This window comes from Anoplophora glabripennis, unplaced genomic scaffold, assembly GCF_000390285.2.
Source record: "Anoplophora glabripennis isolate ALB-LARVAE unplaced genomic scaffold, Agla_2.0 scaffold12, whole genome shotgun sequence".
Lineage (NCBI taxonomy): Eukaryota > Metazoa > Arthropoda > Insecta > Coleoptera > Cerambycidae > Anoplophora > Anoplophora glabripennis.
The window spans coordinates 908854-928221 of NW_019416512.1; the positions used below are offsets into that span (position 1 = coordinate 908854).

Genomic DNA, 19368 nt, shown 5'->3' on the forward strand with positions numbered 1-19368 from the left:
AATCTTACATTGATCGCAGACGGTGTGTTTTTAAGTATTTACAGTAGTGGTCGTAGGTAAACATGTTTTCTAAGAATATGAACCTCATTGCGGATAAAAATTGTGAAAATTTAAGTTTTGACACGTGTTTGAAAATGATGTATCGATTTTCACCATTTTTTTTCACTTATTTTGAATAAATAACACTTAAAATTATGATGTGTAGGTACACATGCATGTGACCCTTTTAAATATCACGTTGGTATCATCACTTGAGGGTTGCTTTTGGTGTGCGGCAAAATGAAACTCTCTCTCTCTCTCTTGACGGTAAATAAAAGGTATCTTTTAATGAAAACATGAGTGCAGTAAAAAGAAGAGGTGCGTGGGTACACATGTCTGCATGTGACCATTTAAATATCACATTAAGAGCACCAGCCTGGACCAGTCTGACAATTGCAAGCGACAAGAAATGGACGAAAATGTGTAATGCAGGGCACACACACTATGGTTCCAGGAAAAAGGCCAGCAAAGTTGGTAGATTGACGTCAGGGACTGGATACTGATACCTGCTAGTGACTCCACAAGGGGACTCTCCAACGAAGGCTTGCCCCGACAATTTTTTCTTTTTACTGCACTTGTATGCAGTAAACGGCTGTTGGAAAAATAAACCTCTAAGGCAAACACCGCTGCTCGTTGTTCCAACGCATGATGACGACAGAAACACAAGTTAACAAAACTTTAGGATCCCCCCTTTTGAACGAGACCATGCACAGCCGCCTGAGACTCTCATCAGCTTCAAAGCGCTCATTTCAAATAAGGAAGTTATCTTAATAATAATCAAAATTGATTAAACTGATTGGGAACCTCTGGAATTGTCCCTGGCTTACATACTACATAAAAAGAGGTGAAAGGTGGTGTATTAATAAATGATAATGAATGTACTAACATGGCCTGTAATAATTAATTAATGGACAAGGTAATAAGAGGCAACGTTATCGGTGGAGTCAGCGGTTACAAAAATGTATCTTTGTATTATTGTGGTGTGATAAAAAAAAGTATTTGCAAAAAATATATCTCCAACGAACGCTCGCCCCGACATTTCTTTTTACTGCACTTGTGTTTTCAATAAAAGATACCTTTTATTTACCATTGACAGAGAGTTTCATTTTGCTGCACACCAAAAGCAACCCTCAGAGATCATCCCAATTGTTGGTTTATGTTCTATGTAATTTAATAAAGAAACACACTTTCAATGTTCATAATGATCGGTTCATAACTTTTTCAGTCAGAGTTTCCGTGAATCAAAAAAATGTTGTTTTGAGAAAAAGGAGTGAAAATTTCCGAAAACTAAAAATATGAGAAAGTTATCAATAATATACACGCTTTCCGATCAATCAGCATTTCTAGCACCATATAACAGTCCTTAGACCCGTTGCACACATGATGGACCCGGCTAACCGGATCCAGTTGTCTGCAGCAAAGTGTACAGTCTTATGGCAGCTTTCACACGTGACGGAAGGAGTTATCCGGCAAATGGCTGCCGGGTTATGGCCGGTCGCCACCACTGCTAGCCCGGCTGCCGTGTACTGGCTAACCGGCGACCGAAGTGGTAGTAGTGAGTAGATTTGTAATGACGCTTTCACACTTGCCGGTTTCAGTCGTCCGGTTTCATTCAAAAGAACAGGACGGGTCAATTATTTTTTTATATATTTCTATGCAACTATCTTGAATGTTTGTATGCTAGAAGTAGATACTGAAAGGAGGAAATTGACATTCTAAAAGAGTTACAAAAAAAAATTCATAAAGTCGCAGAATTTCAAACACTATCTAAAATGCTCTTCCCTTTCCATATTTATTGGATGCACCCAATGAAACCTTTTTTTTTTATTACGACAACATCGGCAGTAGCCAAGCCAAATAATTGTAATGTGTGTCAATTCATCTCTTCATCTTCATCTCTTATCAAAATGTAACTGAGACTAATATCGGCCAAACCGGTTTGAAAATTAAATTACGTGTAAAAAAGGTCCGGCAAGTGTGAAACGACGCTTAGTCTTCCTCATAGGCGTCATTCTGAGCTTGCATCTGCTCTTTTCTTGCTTAATAAGTGACTCAACTACCAAACAAGCGCTCCATGCTACCTGCTGTAGGCCCGAGCGCTGACCCGATGGACCTTCGGTTTTAGGCTCATAAAATCGGAATGAATACAAATTTCATTTTAAAATTTTGGCAGCATATTCTTGAATAGTTATATTAACAATTTATGCAATTAAAAAAATCCAATTTTTTGAACCTCCTAATATTGTTTCCCTGCTTAACTGCATAACATGCAATAAAGAAATACGAACGTTTTTATTACTGAAATTTCTGCACTACCGCAATAAAACTCTGACGAAACATTATTTATGACTGTTTTACATGTATAAGCTGATCTACCCCGCATATTTGTTCGTTTTGTCGAGAACATTTGGAATTTGGACACCTCTTTGTTTTAATAACAGAAATTTTATTGTTTTAATATGGTTTTATATGTGTTTTAATAATTTATATGATATAACAGTTTCTGTGAATTAAGTACCGAATTTTACGAAAAAAAAAATCTTCATCCATATATTACCACAAAGTAATTATTTGTAACATTTTTGCAAAAACAACCTGTGCCTAAGATGAATTTGTCACACTCGAAAATCATTTAACTCTCGAGCACTTTTAAACGGACTGATAATGTAAATTTTAGTATCGAATTACAATTTTTTATAACCCAATAGTAACTAACTTCCATTACTGTTTCTTTAATACTGTTTTTTGTCAACTATTTCATTTGTCATTGCTTTTGTTACCCTATTACTGTTAAATTTGTCTTTGGTTTAAAGGAGGAACAAGAGTAAGCGTCAAATCAGCAGTCTGAAGTTTTTGTAATGTGAAATGAATCTTCAAAGGTATCTTATATATAACATTCATTTCTTCTCTCAAATAAAAACACTAGGCCTACTATACATCGGGCCTACTATACATTGCACCTACTTAGATACGACTCGTCAAAAAAATCATATCGTTTTTAGAACATAATTATGATTAACACAACATTCTGAATATATTTCATCCTTCAAGCTATGCTTATGAACTGGAAAGAAATGAAAATACATACTTTCATACAACTGAAATTCTAGAGAGACATTAGGCCATAAACAGTTAAGTTTTAGCGCAAAATTAAAACTATCAGTAATCTAGCTACGCTGAAGCTGGCGGAGAGATTTGAGTGCTTTCCTCAATTAATTTCATAACGATTAATTCGAATATCTGTAGAACTACGTCTTGGTTGATCGTTTGACTTTGGATGGAGGAAACGAAGAGAGTGAGAGATTTAACAAGCGTCGATTTTCCAAACGTCAATTTTACGGCATCTAAAACATCAGTTCTTCTTTAGTTTGACTGAATTTTTATTTTTATCAATAGCATGGCACATTAACCCCAAAATATCACAATTACATATTTCACCCTTAGATGATGTAGAAATCTGTAAGTCTGTAATAATTTTTAACTTACCTGGAATACTGCTCAACAATGCGTCAATGTACACATCCATTTCCATCGGTAATGTGTTCGTTTCGTTACTCTTGGGTATCGTTATCAAATCCGTACACAAACTCTGGATGATTTCGTCTGCCTTCGATATGACAAATCCCTCGATTGTGTTGCCTAACGATAACAGTATAGCCTTGACGAAAGGTTCTTGCAAGAACGGAGAATTTGTGTCTGCCAGTAACTCGCACATAATGTCTAACAGAGTTTTGGTAATGGGAAGTTTTATCTCAAATTCATCCAATTCATCTATAATATAATAAAATAATAAAGAATGTAACAAGCCCTATTTATGATGAAGTTGCACAGTAAATCAATGATTTATACTTGGCTCCAACTGTCATTTGTCTATTATAAAAGACCAGCAAATTATTATTTTTATAGTTTTATAAAAGGCATATGATAAAAAATAGATAAAAATGCTTACTAATTTTGTAGATTTGAAATATTTTTAAAAAATCATTATTTAAAACTTTTTAATAAAAAACTTTTGTTATTGTTGAAGCACTGTGTTTAGTTTATGAGTTTCAATAACTTCTGACTGACTTAGTTTAAGTGAACTTCATAATAGCAATACACCTGATGTAATATGACAAGGTGAGCAAAAAACAAATGGCCAACATTAACTCAAAGAAACAATAATGGTCGAATCTGTCACTGCTTTATTTTATTACATTTATTTTAGTTTCCAGTTTATTGTTGTTTGTAATATATTAGATAACGGCCTTCTGTGTGAAGTACAATTTTTTATTGGAATTAAAATAGAATTTATTAGCGCAGTGTTCTGTTTTATTAAGGGGTTACACCACTGTAGAATTTTCAAAAAATCGTTTTTTTTTTGTTTGCTTCAAAGGTAGTTTGAACCTTCTGGAATATGAGGCAAAAGGTTCTATAAATGAAAAAACTTTTTTTTTTAATTTTGCGCTTTTCCTGAAGCGTGTCGGGTGTCTCTCATACGTTATGAACATACTCGCTCGGAAGGTACCGGTATGCGTGTACAAATTAAGCAAAATTTTCAAACAAAAGTACTTTAGTGTAGTGTCAGTGCCCGTTCATGTCTAAAACTCATTTTAAAACTTAAACGTGTTTTTCTCGAAACACGTTTTTTCAAAACGGCACGCACCATAACTCCAAAAATTTTCAATATTTTCTTTTGAAATATTAACCACATATTTAAAAACAACATTTTGAAGAGAAACACGTACGGATTTTCCAATAAGTTAATTTAAACAATTGCTATAAACAAATGACTGCCCTTTTTCGTCTACAATTTAACGTTTTACTTCAAACACTTGCCAATTTACAAAAAACAATATTTTTACAATCCCGTACGTGTTTCTTTAGCTATACTCATGTAGATTAAAAGCAATTTTTTTTTGTTTCATCTTGAATTTTGCACTAGTTCTAGTGCATGCCGTGGAGCGCCTCAACGGCAACATTCTTCAGGAGATGGCTCCTTTTCTATTACCTTTCCTTCTATTAAACAAAAAAATTGTCAAAAACACGCTTTTTTAGGCCGTTACAGTGGTGTAACCCCTTAAGTTTACTTTTATAGAAAAATTTAACGGTATTTAGTGAAGTGTTTGTGTAGTAAAATCATTTATTTCAGTGTTTAGTGATGATATGGTGTTTGTGTCTTCATTGTTAAAATTGTGTGTGATATAGAAACAAATCAAAAAATAAGTTTGAGAATGCTGCATGTAAACTCCCGATTGGGTGCACTTGATAGTTTGAGGCTACATTAATCTGTTAAGCAACAGGGAGTGAAAATTACAAAAAAACAATTAAATTCTGTTTTCATAACATTATTTAAGAAAGCAAACTTATGATTTGTGCTTTTAAAGGTCAAAGGTAGCCTTGGTTCAAATATGACTCATATTTAAAGGTATATTAACACATTTGACATATTTTAATGTGCAGGACAGTACTGAATGACGAAGAGCACATTTTGGTATAGATTCCCAAAATATTTCTGTAATACGTTCTTATATGAACACTTTTTACAATTTTATAAACATTTTCTCCCATTCACTGTAACATGTACCAGGCTTTGTTGTCTTGTTTTACAACTACATACCAACACATAACCACTTGTGTGAAAATTCCTCTATTCCCTGCAAATAGAGCCACTAAAGGAGGATTAGGCACAGACTCCACCAAAGCGGAGACGAGACGAGAGGAGAGGAGATGTGTTAGAAACAACCAATAAGATTTCCTTATTTACATATCTCGTCTTCGCTTAGCTTCAGTGGATGCGGTTGAGCAGAGAGGAGAGGAGATGTCTCATATTTGTTTAGCGCGAACAAAACAGAGATGTAAGCTGTGCCTCACAAATTGGCGAACGCGCGCAGCGGAGGCGAGAGGAGATGTGAGCGTGCAGGCTGCGACGAGCGGCTGCTCTTCAGACTCTAGTTCTTCTTCTTCAAGTAAAACAAGATACAGTTTTTGGAATAGTGACATGACTAACGTCTGCCTTTCGTGCCAGATCGCACTAAACTATACGTATGTTCGCTCATCTCAATATCCAACGCTCGCCGCACGCAGCTCAGTTGTTAAGCATCTCCTCTCCTCTTTGCTTCGCACATCTCCGTTTTGGTGGAGTCCGGACCTTATGAGAGAGAAATTGCATCTACGATATTCTAAATTATGACTCGTTTTCTGTTGAGTCGAACAAAAATGCCATCTCGTGATTTCCATGAATAGAGTGAAATGTATATGGAAGGAGGCAGGAAAATTAATAACAACAGAAAGGACAAGAAAAGTGTGATTAGAAGTAAAAAAAACATACTTGAAAAAACAATGTATAAAACAATAAAGAACATAAAATGAATAAAGCATAGGAGTAAAAAATGTGTTTAAACTTGAAAATAATATTTTTAGTTACCTTCAAATTCCAAATGGGGCGGAAACACAGCGCTACCGGAAGCTTGGAAAGTATCCAGAGAATCTATCGCCTCATAGGCTGTGTCAATTTCTGTGTCTAAAGTGCAGTACTCTTTTCGTTCGGTAAGTAATTTTTTCATGCGGGTCAAAATGTCTGCTTCCTAAAATGTTTGCATTTAGTTTGGGAAATTTTTAAATCAAGACGACTTACAGTTTGATCCGACTGTATGAAAATCCAAGCATTATCCGACTGTTCCACCTGGATATTTCCTGGCAGAGCTGTTTTTATAGTGTTAATTGTTTTGTCGAATACACCAGTCGCTGTCTTGGCACAAAATTTGTAAAAACTGGGCATCACACCGTCTACATCTTCCACATCTGAGATGTTCTCCGTTTCAATAGATTTTTGGGGAAATTCATCGGGCGGCCTAGAAATCATTAACATCAACCACTTTTAACACAACACAATTTTTATAAATACTGGAGGGGTAAAATATCAAAAATATTTCGCTAAAAGGCAGAAATCTAGAACTTTACAAAGTTAGTTCTGAGTTTTTTTATTACAAAAGGGACTAGATCTCACAGATCGTAATGTTATCTTTTATCAACTTTTATACTTTGAGTGATCATGCTAAGAAAATTAGTGCAGTTAGTTGGTTATTTCAAGCTAAGCTCATTACTTTTGGGTCACCTTGTATAGAAAAACTGTTAAGCCAAGTTTATACCTAACATTAAAAAACGTTATCCTATCATTTGCTGATGATTTTTTGGTTCCATAATATTTAGCCTGTACAAATCTGGAAACATAAATGTGTTAAGACATAGACAGAGCCCTCTGTTAAGAAAATGAATCGCAAGTGTAACAAATACACCAAACTTACATGGGGCTTAATGCAGGTGTCGACAAACTGGACTCCGAAGATCTCTGCTGTAAAAGAGATCTTAGCTTTGCAATGCTAGTCGCTAGATCCGCTGTGTCTTCATATTCTGGGTCTGGACTATCTGTTCCAATTTCAGGCTGCTCCATTGATATGAAGGGAATTTGTAGGTCTTTAGGTTGAACGCTTTTGTCATCAGAATTTTTTGGTTTTTCCTAAATGAAAACATGATTAAAACGTGAAAAAAGTACAGAGTAAACCATGGAAATTTAATACATTTTTAAGGAGTACACTAAACATGATTACACGTAATACTTCTGAACGTACTATAACAGTGACAGCTATTAGCAATTTTCTCAACAGACAGAAAACATAACCTAAATTTTTTTTAAAACACAAACATAAATGTTCAATATCAGCAATATCACTTTTTGGGAAGGATGAACTTTAAGGAACTGTGTGATTTCTTTGAGCAAATCAAAGAGATGAAAACTTCAACTGAGAAAATTACACTTATCCGAAACCGTTTCAAAGAATTTCGAGAATCCGGCGTCGAGTCGTTTCCAATTTTGAGACTGATTTTGCCTAATTTGGACCGAGATCGAGATTCTTACAACATGAAGGAAGCAAAGGTGGCGAGAACCCTTATAAAAATGTTGGATTTGCCACCGGGAAATGATAAAACCGTCCTCAGTAAGTCTTTCATGATGGCAGGACAAGCTGCTGATTTTGGCGACGTTGTTTATTCTGTGATAAGAAAGTATTTATCTATCTTTAAAACCACTTTAACGATTCAAGAACTTAACATATTTCTCGATGATTTAACTAAGAGAAAGTCAGAGTCTGAAGCTGAAGAGATATTGATGAAGATTTTTAAAAAATCATCACCAGAGAATATAAGATGGATTATAAGAATCATTTTAAAAGACTTAAAACTTGGAATTGGCTCTAACAGCATTTTGAACAGCTACCACAAGGATGGTGCCTCATTTTATGCCAGTAATAACAGTTTGAGAAAAGTTTGTGAAGTCTTGGCTAATCAAAATGTAAAATTACATGAACTAGAAATAGAAATCTTTGAAGCGTTCCGTCCTATGCTCTCTAAGAGAATCGATGCTACAAACTTCAAGAAAGGGTTTCCAGAAGACAAATTATTTTACCTTGAAAACAAATTCGATGGGGAAAGGTTTCAATTACATATGAGTGACGACAAATTTAAGTATTTCTCAAGAAACGGTTTTGATTATACAGATAATTTAGGAGAGTCATATGAAACAGGTAGGTCAAAATTACATTCACAAATATTTTATAATATACGAAACAATTTTAGGTATTCTAACACCAAAATTGAAAGGCTTATTTAACGATAAAATAAGAAGAGTAATACTTGATGGTGAAATGATGCTCTGGGATAATAGAAAAAATAAATTTGGTTCAAAAGGCATGACTTTGGATGTCAAAAAACTGAATGAAAAAGGACCTTATCAACCTTGTTTCTGTGTTTATGACATTATTCTACTAAACAATGAAATTCTAACGAATAAACCCTTAAAAGAGAGGGTGGGACAACTCAAAGGAACTCTAAAAAGAGAAAAACCTGGTGTGATAATGTTCAGCCAAATAAAGGAAGTTAGCACCAGGCAAGAGATAATCGACGAGTTGAACAATGCAGTGAATAAAGAAGAGGAAGGTATAATTATTAAGGACCCAAATTCTATTTATAAATACAGCGATAGGAAAAGCGGTTGGTTTAAAATGAAGCTGGAGTACTTTGAGGTAAAATTAACGCAATAAAGCAATATATTTATTATAACAAACTATTTTAGGATGTTATGAATGATTTAGACTTAATCGTGATGGGTGGACAATATGCTAGTTCAACGTCGGACCAACTAAATTCGTTTGTGGTAGGCATTCGGTCTGGTTCGGCAGAAAACGGCAAGCCCCTGTACTTAGCACTCGGCAAAGTCAGTTCTGGTCTCACCGATGTCGACCTGGACAACTTAAATAAGAAACTAAAGTCGCAAGGTGCCGATTTTGCAAAATTTTCATCTAAAAACTTATCGTTTGGTCGGGAAGTTCCAAATATTTACATCGAACCTGAATTTTCGTTAGTGTTTCAAGTTAGAGCTACCGAACTGATCAAAACTACAGATAATTCTTTCAAAACACCTTACACCCTAAGGTTTCCAAGGGTTTTAAAAGTCAGAGAGGACAAACCTGTAGATGAGTGTTTGACAATAAACGAACTGATGGAGCTCACCACAAGCAATAAATCCGTTATAAAACTGAACAAAAGAAATATCGATTTGGAAGAGATACTGAGGACTAAGACCAGGAAGATGAAGAGAAGAGATATTGTCATGCCGACAATTTTAGACGACTCGAAAGTGTCGGATCTCTTAGAACGTTACACTATTTTTGTCCTAAATGGTTCGAAACAATACGATAAAGAAAAAATCGAGAACCTAGTAAAAAAAGCTGGTGGTACTGTTTCTTATAGAGTCAACGATAAAGTGGACATTGTCCTTGTGGGTACACACACGGAAAAAATTAAAGAAATTACTTGTACCAGGAATAAATTCGATGTAGTGAGCACTGACTGGTTGCACAGAGTTATTGAAGATGGAAATCTTCTAGGATACGACGAAGAAGAAGTTTATAGCTTAGGGTACAGCTACAGGAATTGTTTAGCCGATGAGCTTGATATATATGGCGATAGTTTCACCACTGAAGTAACAGTGACAAAATTGAAAAAGATTTTTAGCAACATAACTGTGATGAAGGAATTCAGCAATCGGAATAGTATGATTTCGTTGAAGTCAAAGAGAAATTTTGAAGGCCACATAGCATATTTCGATAAATATTTACAAATCGATGACGTGCACAGTGATAATGTTTATGAATCGTTTCTGGACGAACTGGAATTTCGTTACTACAATGGGTCGGTTAGTGATAAAATAACTCGGCATGTTAATATGGTCGTTTATGAAAGTGAAGAAAGGAAAAGTATCATTGACGATTACTTAAATTCTATTAACAGGAGTGATATTAAGGCTGTTCCAAAAAGTTTCATTTATGATTAGGGTTCGTAGTTAGGCCTGCGAAAGCAATAAAGGAGGTGAATTATAAGACTGAGTTTTTTGTGGATTTACAAGTTTTTAGAGAAATTGTTCTTGGAATTATTTCTTTCTGTATTTCTGTAATACCTTTTATACTTTTTTTGATGTAATAAACTTGTTATTTAGTACAATATTTGTTCTAGAATATGACTCAAATGATGATTATTGCTTAGATTTTATCAATTCAATTTTATTTGAAGTGCAACTTAAATGAATAATTCATTCGTTCTAATCAGAGATCAGTTTTATTAAAAAAAAAAGATTCGTAAAGATTTTCATTGTGGATAATTTATATCCTCTTTTGTATCATTATTAAATTTTATATCTTTAGGGGTAACACCACTCTAAAATGCTAAAATAAAGCGTCATTTTAAGATTTTTTTTAATGGATGGAAAAGTAAGAGGATAATAATATTCAAGGATATTATTAACCATGTCTTTAAATGTTAAAAAAATGTATTCGTTTATAGTATAAAATTGGCTCTGGAGTCATTTTCTCGAGGCATGTTGAATTTGAACTGCTCTGAGACACGCAGTATAAGTAATGCAAAGGATCCCGCCGGAATCTTTATGTAAATTGGTTTTGGTCAAATGGTTTGAAACCAGGTGGTTTTTGTAGCTTTTGAGTGGTAGATTAATAGTGTCAATGGGCGTCAAGCCCTAAAAATTTGTGGTTCAAACTTGCAGCTCGCAGAAGCTACAATGTTTTAGATTTCACTACTTGCATAGTAAAAAAATACTACATTTTGGCTCAATACCCAATAACCCAATAAACCAATAAACTATCGCCGACATATCGAGATCTCTGACTGAAAGGGTTAAAAACGATATTGAGATGATCTTCCAGATCACAATCACTACAATCGATTTTTTACGATTATCATTGTACAATAAAAATCATAGCGATTGCCGTCTGCATTTGCGTGACCCGATGTGCACCACGGGGATGTTGCTAGATCGGACTTAGCACATCATGTAGCCCTAAAAAGGGCTGATTTTCAGAATTGAAAGATCCTGTCTAGCAGGAATCTAATGCCTTAACCTAATACTTCAATATTATTTTCGTTCTTATTGCGTGCATCTGATGTTGAATTCAGCAAGGATTCATCGGGGTACTTGATATTATTTTGATGCCACGCATAGCTATAAAACCACAAAATGCAGACGATATGAGTGCATGTATCGGCATCGTCAGCGTTAATTCTGTCAGAAAAAGATATAAAATGCTCTATTAATAGTTTAAAAAATAATTCTTTTCTATCTCTCTTATCTCACCAATATGTAATCTTGAAATAGGATTAAGCAATTAACTAATGTTTACTTTTTTAAAAACATTTATCCATCAATACCTTTACAAAAGTACGAGAAACTTCATTTAATACTTTTGATTAATCGATTGATTGATTCAGAAGTACGTTTTGGTGGATTTAATGTAAAAAAATGTTAATCTATCTATTAATTCTTTTCAAATATATTAAATGATAGCTTAATACTTTTATGCATAAAGTAACATTTTATTTCAAAACCTCAGTATTTGCTTCAAGCCACTAATAGCAACATAATATTTTATGCATGCTGCGGCGACTAGCCGAACTTTAAGCCAGAAACAACTAGATGACGATAAAATCGCGAGGAAAAATGATAAAGAGTTTGCTGACGAGCATACAAATGAACGGAATAAGATGTTATTGCACATGTTTATCTGGTGACTGGACTTTAGGCACATGCGCTCGTATTGCCTGCATTTTTGGTTTTTAGGCTACAAGCGGCTTCGAAATAATATCAAGTACTCCGATGAATCCCAAGATGTGCTAAGTCCGATCTAACAACCTCCCCGTAGTGCACATGGGGTCACGCAAATGCAGACGGCAATCGCTGCAATTTTTATTGTACAATAATAATTGTGAAAAATCGATTGTACTGATCGAGATTTGAAAGATCATCTCAATATTGTTTTTAACCCTTTCAGTCAGAGATCTCGATATATCGGCGATAGTTTATTGGGTTGTTGGGCACTGAGCAAAAATGTAGTATGTTTTTACTATACTATGAAGGTGGTGAAATCTGAAGCATTGTAGCGTTAGCGAGCTGCAACTTTGAACCATGAATTTTTAGGGCTTGACGCCCATTGACACTATTAATCTACCACTCAAAAGCTATAAAAACCACCTGGATTCAAACCATTTGACCGAAAACCAATTTACATAAGGATTCCAGCGGGGTCGTTTGATTATAAAAAATTTTTTTCTTAATCTGGTTAGATTTTGAAAACATTAATTTTTGTATGATTGGCGAGCATTTGAAGTAAAAAGTTCAATTTTTGACAAAAAAAGAGGAATCGTTTGTCAATAAATAATGCTACAATCAACTCATCGAAAATCCTGTATTTACTTCTCTTTAGAGTGTTATTTTAAAGATATGGTCAAAATTTTGAGTGAATAGAACGAAACTTGTTGGAATTATGCTGCATGCCGTTTTAAAAAATCGTGTTTCGAGGAAACTGCCTTTAAACTTTTGACCACGCTTCTAATTGAACACAAACATTATGTTAGTAGTATTAGAGAAATTAGAAACCAAAAAAGGTAAGTCATTAAGCTATACCCTTTCAGCAGGTATCTGTAGATGCCCCAGGTAGTAATTTCGAAGCAGTCCAACGTGCTCGGGAAAGACTTCGGAATTTCAGATTAAAAAAATTTGTGCAAGCATAAAAAAATTAATTTTCTGAAAATAACCAGTGAAAGAAACGAACATATCAGTGAAAGAAACAAACATATTTTTTAAATGATTTAAGTATTAATAAATAACTTACCAATAATATCTGACCATCATAGTTGGGCGAATCTGTCTGAATAGGATTAATCCAAACAGACTCCAGGCTATCCTCCGAATTCATTTTTTCCGGTGACTCGGACCTGGCAAGTCTGGCAGGCTTCTTCTTCGGTTGTTGCTTGTTAGCGTTTGACGAAATGCTCAGAGTAGCCTTAGCGTTTTCAATGTTATCCTGTAGACCAGTAAGCCGAAGTCCTTTTCGAAATCCAGCTCGGCCAAAATCCAAAATGCCCTCCACCACCCCCGCCGCCTCGTCCTAAAACAACTGACAGTCTACACACCACTCAGTCATTTGTTTTCATAGTAAAGCGGATGGCTGATTGATGAAGCATTCTGTACAAAAGTAAATTTGAGAGAAGACAGTAAATGTTTTAATATCCAAAAAAATACATATTTATAAGATTTTTGCAATAAAGATCAAAATGTTCGCTGCATTCTCTCAAGTTTGAAAACAGTACAGTAGGAATTGTTATGCAGGGTGTTCTATGGCAGTTTCGCAGATGTGTAAAAGGGTAAATTAAAGAATAGTTTAGGGATTTTAAACATTTAAAAACATTCTATAGTCTGCTTTGAAATGATGTAGAGCAATAATTCATAATCGGTCATAGGTAGAGTTTGAGTAAATAAGGTAGTAAATACTTATTAACAAGTCAGTGCATCTAAAAATATTAAAATTATTGTCTTTATTAAGTTTTCAAAATGAAATTAATGAATTTATTAAACATTTTTCTGATTTATGTGATCTAATGGAATTGTAATAAAATATCGCATTTGTGATATAATTTTGTTGAGCTACAGTTCCTAAAAGACATTGCAAGTCAAATTCATAAAAGAAATTTACCCTATAGCTGCTATACTGGGTATTTTTATTATATGACCTAATTTTTATATTCAGGAAGTGTAATATTCCGATGTATAGAGACCACTGTGAACAATTTCAATTATTTTGGCAGCAATAAGTAAGTCGGAGGCCATGAAGATCTATTGATCTCTAGTAGCTAACGAGTAAACTTTTGCTGTAAACAAAAAGTGATATTAGACAGACTGTTAACAGTGTTAAAGGCACCATCAGGTATAGTCTTTCCAATATCAATTGAAGAACCAAGAGGTTGACAATATGTACCAGGTTCAGTCGCTGACGCAGCAACTTGGCATTGAAATATTTGAAAAACTTGTTCCCATATTTATTTAGCCATACCTATATACAGGTCTGGTCGAATTAAACATGGATGTAGTAGAAATGTATACGCCCAGTTGAAGAATGGGAGCACGGGCAAACGAAATACAAACACAGCTGCATTGGTCTACTGGGCAATAAATCTCAGCTGTTGACAAGTGGCTGACAAATTGTCCAGCAGTGCAGTGCAGCAATGCGGAGTTTGGTGTGATTCAGGTAATTTTAATTTATTATAGGCACCTTCTATTAATCATTCATATAATTGCGAAAAGGAGAAATAATAATATTACAACATGGCATATTGGAGACTTTCTGAAATGGAACAAAACGAAATTTACCATTAATATAATACAATTATTTGGGGACATAATTAAAATATGTTGTTGGCCAAATGAACATATAGTAGAAATTTTCTACACATTATACAATATAAATTATTATAATTTTTTACCTTTAGCAGAAAACTTTTTTTAGGGACGCATATTATTATGAAAGTCATTAAATTTGATTATTAGGCGTTTTTTGACATGTTCAACTGACTTTGGAAAAACTATAAAGGCTGTGGTAAAATACTAGCGCTAATTACAATGTGGAGGGAGATTTACTGTCATTTGTATCTATCATTAAAATGTGAACGCATATGTTTTTTATGAATATTCCGAACGAATGATAGATTTGTTATTGTAATGGTTAAAACTAGTTACCAGTAAAGACTTATTGAAAAAACGCTTATTATTTTTTAGAGGAAATACTATAATAATTCAATGATTATTAGATAAATATAACATGGTAAAAAAATCATAAAATCATTATACTTCGACTGACATTCTACCAATGAGAGTTTAACTTGCTGAAATACATGTAAAATAAGAGAAATTGTAATAAGAACAGAGGCAAGAATGTGGGAGTTTGCTGGTGTTATTGATGGAATAGTAAAACCTATCGTTATTAATCTGTAATAAGTCAGTTCTCAAGAATATTCTAATGAAGTATATTTTAATTTTGAGGTTTTATTACTCTATCTCATTCCAAAACAAAATACCTATAAATTATTTGTATAATTTGTTTGTAATATCAAAATTCTATTCTTCAAAGCCTTCATAAATGATTACAAGCCACGTGACCAGTAATTTTATCGGTAAAATTAAAAATTACATAACATTCTATTTCACCGGCTGGTGTAATTTTTCATGAAATTCTATTCAACCAATCAGTGATCTCATTATCTCGAGCAAAGAAGTAACAGTTTGTCATTGTTCATTGTAAACGATTTATTAATACTGGCTCAGCGGTCAAGTGGCTTGTGAACATTTATGAAGACTGTATACTTGTCTAAAAAAAGTTAGTGAGTAGTTAATCAACTACAATTTTATTACAAATATAACTTGTTCTTGAACAAAGCCTACAATAAACAAGCAATGTAGGTGATTTTTTTTAAAATTTGTAAATAAGCATATAAGTAAAACCTCTCAAGTAGCATGCACATACCTTTTGCTGCAATTCGATGTATGTACGATATACAATACACAACAAGTGGATGTATGAAAAGTGTAATAAGTTAGACAGTGTAACATTTATAACAAAGACATAATTTTAGAAATTACCTGGAAGTCGCCGATTTTGTTTAGCGCGTTATTTACTGTGGATTCTTGAAGGTCCTTGATGTTGTGCAAAGTATGCACTGTTGCATCACCTAATACACAAATAATAATTTTTTTCTGTAATGCAGATACTAAAAGTAAACTTACTGATTGGCTTGATGGAACTTTTCAAGCCTTCCATTGTGGTGTGTGTTGTGTGTTTCATTTCATTTAACAAAATATTAGCAGCTGTTGGTGGCGATCCGTCACTACTGTGTTCTGCTCTTACTAAAAACGTTATGACAAAATAAAAACAAATTTTATCGTCATTAACAGCTTACCCGTGTCCCAAAATGTACTTTTTCCAATAGGTCTTCCTGTTTCAGGGATACTTTGTAAAGCATCCAATGGGTCTTGGCCCAAGGATATACCAAGGATGTCTTTGGAGTCATGCCAGGTTTTGGTATTTCTGCTTTTTGGTTCATATATTTTTACAGGATCAGTTCTAGTTCTGTGCTCTTCGATTGGTTTTTCTTTAGGTTCTTCTGCCACATCTATTCTCTGGAAATTATTAATAATACAGAAGAGACAATAAATAATCTGCTATATCTTTTAATAAAAAAACATTCGAGAACTCACTTTCTTTAAAGGGCTCCTTTTTCTCTCTACAGACAAAAAATGATCTTTCTTCGGTGATTTTGTTTGAACTGATTCATTTTTCTTTGGCAAAATTTCAGTTTTAACTTCTATTTTTGCTTCACTAGTTTCAGCAACTTTTAAAATGTCCACTGTATCTTCTCCCTCTACAGGGTTTCTAACACAATCTGTCTTTTCAGTGCTAATGTCAATAGGTTTATCTATTTGCTTTGGTTGGTCTTCAGTCACTTTTTGAGCATCTTTTGAATCTCTTACATCATAGTATTGCGTGATTGATATTCTGGTGTATTTTGATAAGTTGTACTTTTCCTTAATACCACTAGAGGCAATCAGATTCAGGAATATGTAGTTTAGTATCTCTGGATTCGAACTTAAATTTAGGATATGTAATACAAGTTTTCTGGCTAGAATTGACACGAGCACGTGACATGGTAGAGAGTTCCATAGCTCGGAATTTATGAAATGCCTGAGTAAATTTGTTGTCAGCTGGTGTATGAAGTAGTCTTTAGGCTTTGACGAACTGCATATATGAGAATATCTGCAAAAAGCAGAATGAAGGTTTTGATGTAAGTATATTATGTAAAATTGATTTTTTACCTGTATAACTCTTCAATATTCCCATTATATTTTTCTTTTCTCTTCAAACTTCTGCGAAACTCTTTCAAATGTTTCAAATAGATATTCAAGAACCCATGCAACAAAACTTTATTATTAACAGAGAGCTGCACCTCTGCTAACCTATTAATAACCTCTTCTAAAAACAACTTGCTTTCTTCTGTAAAATCATCATCCTTACTTATGTTAGTGTACCACTTATTGATAAAATATCTGTCGATATCTTTTGTTAACTCTTTTACTCTATCGGGATTAGGTTTTAGCTCACTCTTTTGTTTTTTCAGAGTTGTTTGCTTGGCGTTAAATTTTTTTAAGCTAAATTCCAAAGGCTCGTTTTTCTGTAACAACTTATGCAGGCCAACCAACGTCAGGCACATCGAGGTGAACCACACGAGCACAGAGCATATTATAAATGTTAGGCAACTGACGGGCAAAATGGCAATTTTAGTGTTTAATAGAGATGTGAAAGCCAGTAAACAAAAGCCAAGGAGCGAAATTTTCCAGTCTAACAACACATTAGCTACTATAGACATACTTCAAACTGAATAGATACCTAACTGATCAATAATTTGTTGATATGTATAACACGAGTTATCGTGCATTTACGATATCAATTGTATCTCTAGTCTTCCCTTTTTCTAGTCATGTGTGGTGGAGATTATTTATATTCCAAATTTTTTATGTTTTTTGTTTACATTTTTTTCCCCGTTTATATTTTGATTTTTGACTTTGACATTAATATGACAGCTGACACTACTCCACTGCTGACAGTCGAAAGTGTAACAAATTCCAGTAAAATTTTGTTCTGTGATGCCAAAACTTTTTTTTATAAATGCATTTTGCATTTAAATTTTAAATGCTATACAATTTTTAATGCTAGGGAACAACATAATGCAATACACAACAGTAAAATTAGAATATATATATTTGATTTGTTAAATGCAGAGGAATGTTTTATTTCCTCTATTAACTCGCCATCTTATAGCAAGCTTTCTAACTTTATGCAATACAAAAAAGATTACTGGTTTTCTATTTTTAATGGCGGTAAAACGTTGACTGAAATAATTCAGATAACGGTGGTAATAGGAATATTTAACATTTTTTTAAAGAGTTCAGTTCAATAAGGAAATGAGACCAATTATTTTCTGCAGAAAAATCTTGACCTCTCTCGGAAAATACTCTTCAGCCTCGCAAAATATTCTTTGAATTCTTATTGTCATTGAAAATACCTAGTAGTACATATAATAATTGATTTGATTTAAGGCTAGGTTGGCTAGGTAAAAAATGCACAGATATTATACAAAAAACTTTAATAAAGTTAAAAGTGCAGCCCAATTAAGTACCTAATCACGTTTAAAGTAAACTTTATTTTATAAACAAATGCCGTAACTTGTTAAAATAAATAAATAAACATCTGAAAATATATCTATATCAAAAACATTTTATTGATATATGAGTTATCTCATAATTATAACTTTTTAATACAAATTTCGCTTTTGCTCCAGTGAATCCTTTCCGTCTGTGAATATTCTAGATATACCTAACAAACCAATCGATTAAATAAATTGTAGAAAGCGAAAAAGTGCGTGACGTAATTTATTTGAATCTAGACTGTCGGTGATAGAGAAAGTAATATGTATGTATAACAATGCATTGATCGTACGGCAATTGAAGTTATAAAAAATACTATACCGATTCTATTTTGACGCCAGTTGATAATTATTACCTTGATTTGACCCTAGAAGTAACAGACGCGTTTTATCAAAACTACTTTAACGTGAAACACTAGTGAGGAATTCTTTCTCCTATCCAAGGAAAGTGATATGGTAACTTACCTCAAAGTGCGTGAGTTAAAATAGCGTTGTGAAACTGTGATAAACACCATCAGTTTTGCAGTTTACTTTCATCTATTTGGACTACCTCCAATCTTTTGGTAGTTTTGGGTGAGTAACTAAATTTACTACATTTAGAAATTGTACTATATTGTATAAGAATTTTACGTAACTGTCAGAAAGTTTTCCCGGAAAATGTTACGCGCTGGTTGGTAAAAAAAATTAAGTGTACCA

The 19368-nt window shown here is 33.7% G+C and overlaps 1 protein-coding gene across 2 annotated transcripts; it reads right to left on the reverse strand.

Moving 5' to 3' along the window:
• Positions 1 to 20: 20 nt before the first annotated feature.
• LOC108903275 lies at positions 21 to 18002 on the reverse strand. Of its 2 annotated transcripts, XM_018705395.2 has the most exons (12): positions 17285 to 18002; positions 16670 to 17225; positions 16372 to 16591; positions 16199 to 16318; positions 16055 to 16143; positions 13254 to 13529; positions 7326 to 7537; positions 7170 to 7241; positions 6656 to 6872; positions 6446 to 6605; positions 3526 to 3810; positions 21 to 3383 (listed from the first exon to the last, which is right to left on the reverse strand). In XM_018705395.2, the coding sequence occupies exons 1-12, from the start codon at positions 17833 to 17835 to the stop codon at positions 3211 to 3213; spliced, it is 2931 nt and encodes a 976-aa protein (XP_018560911.1). In that variant the 5' UTR covers positions 17836 to 18002; the 3' UTR covers positions 21 to 3210. The 2 variants fall into 2 exon arrangements, with proteins under 2 accessions (XP_018560911.1, XP_018560919.1); XM_018705403.2 differs by lacking the exon at positions 7170 to 7241.
• Positions 18003 to 19368: the final 1366 nt, after the last annotated feature.

Coding starts and splice junctions, on each gene's coding strand:
- LOC108903275 (XM_018705395.2), bottom strand. CDS start 17,835: ATGTCTATAGTAGCTAATGTGTTGTTAGACTGGAAAATTTCGCTCCTT. Junction 16,592..16,669: donor AAAGGAGCCCTTTAAAGAAA/GTGAGTTCTCGA, acceptor AATAATTTCCAG/AGAATAGATGTGGCAGAAGA. Junction 7,242..7,325: donor ACACCTGCATTAAGCCCCAT/GTAAGTTTGGTG, acceptor TTATGTTTCCAG/ATTTGTACAGGCTAAATATT.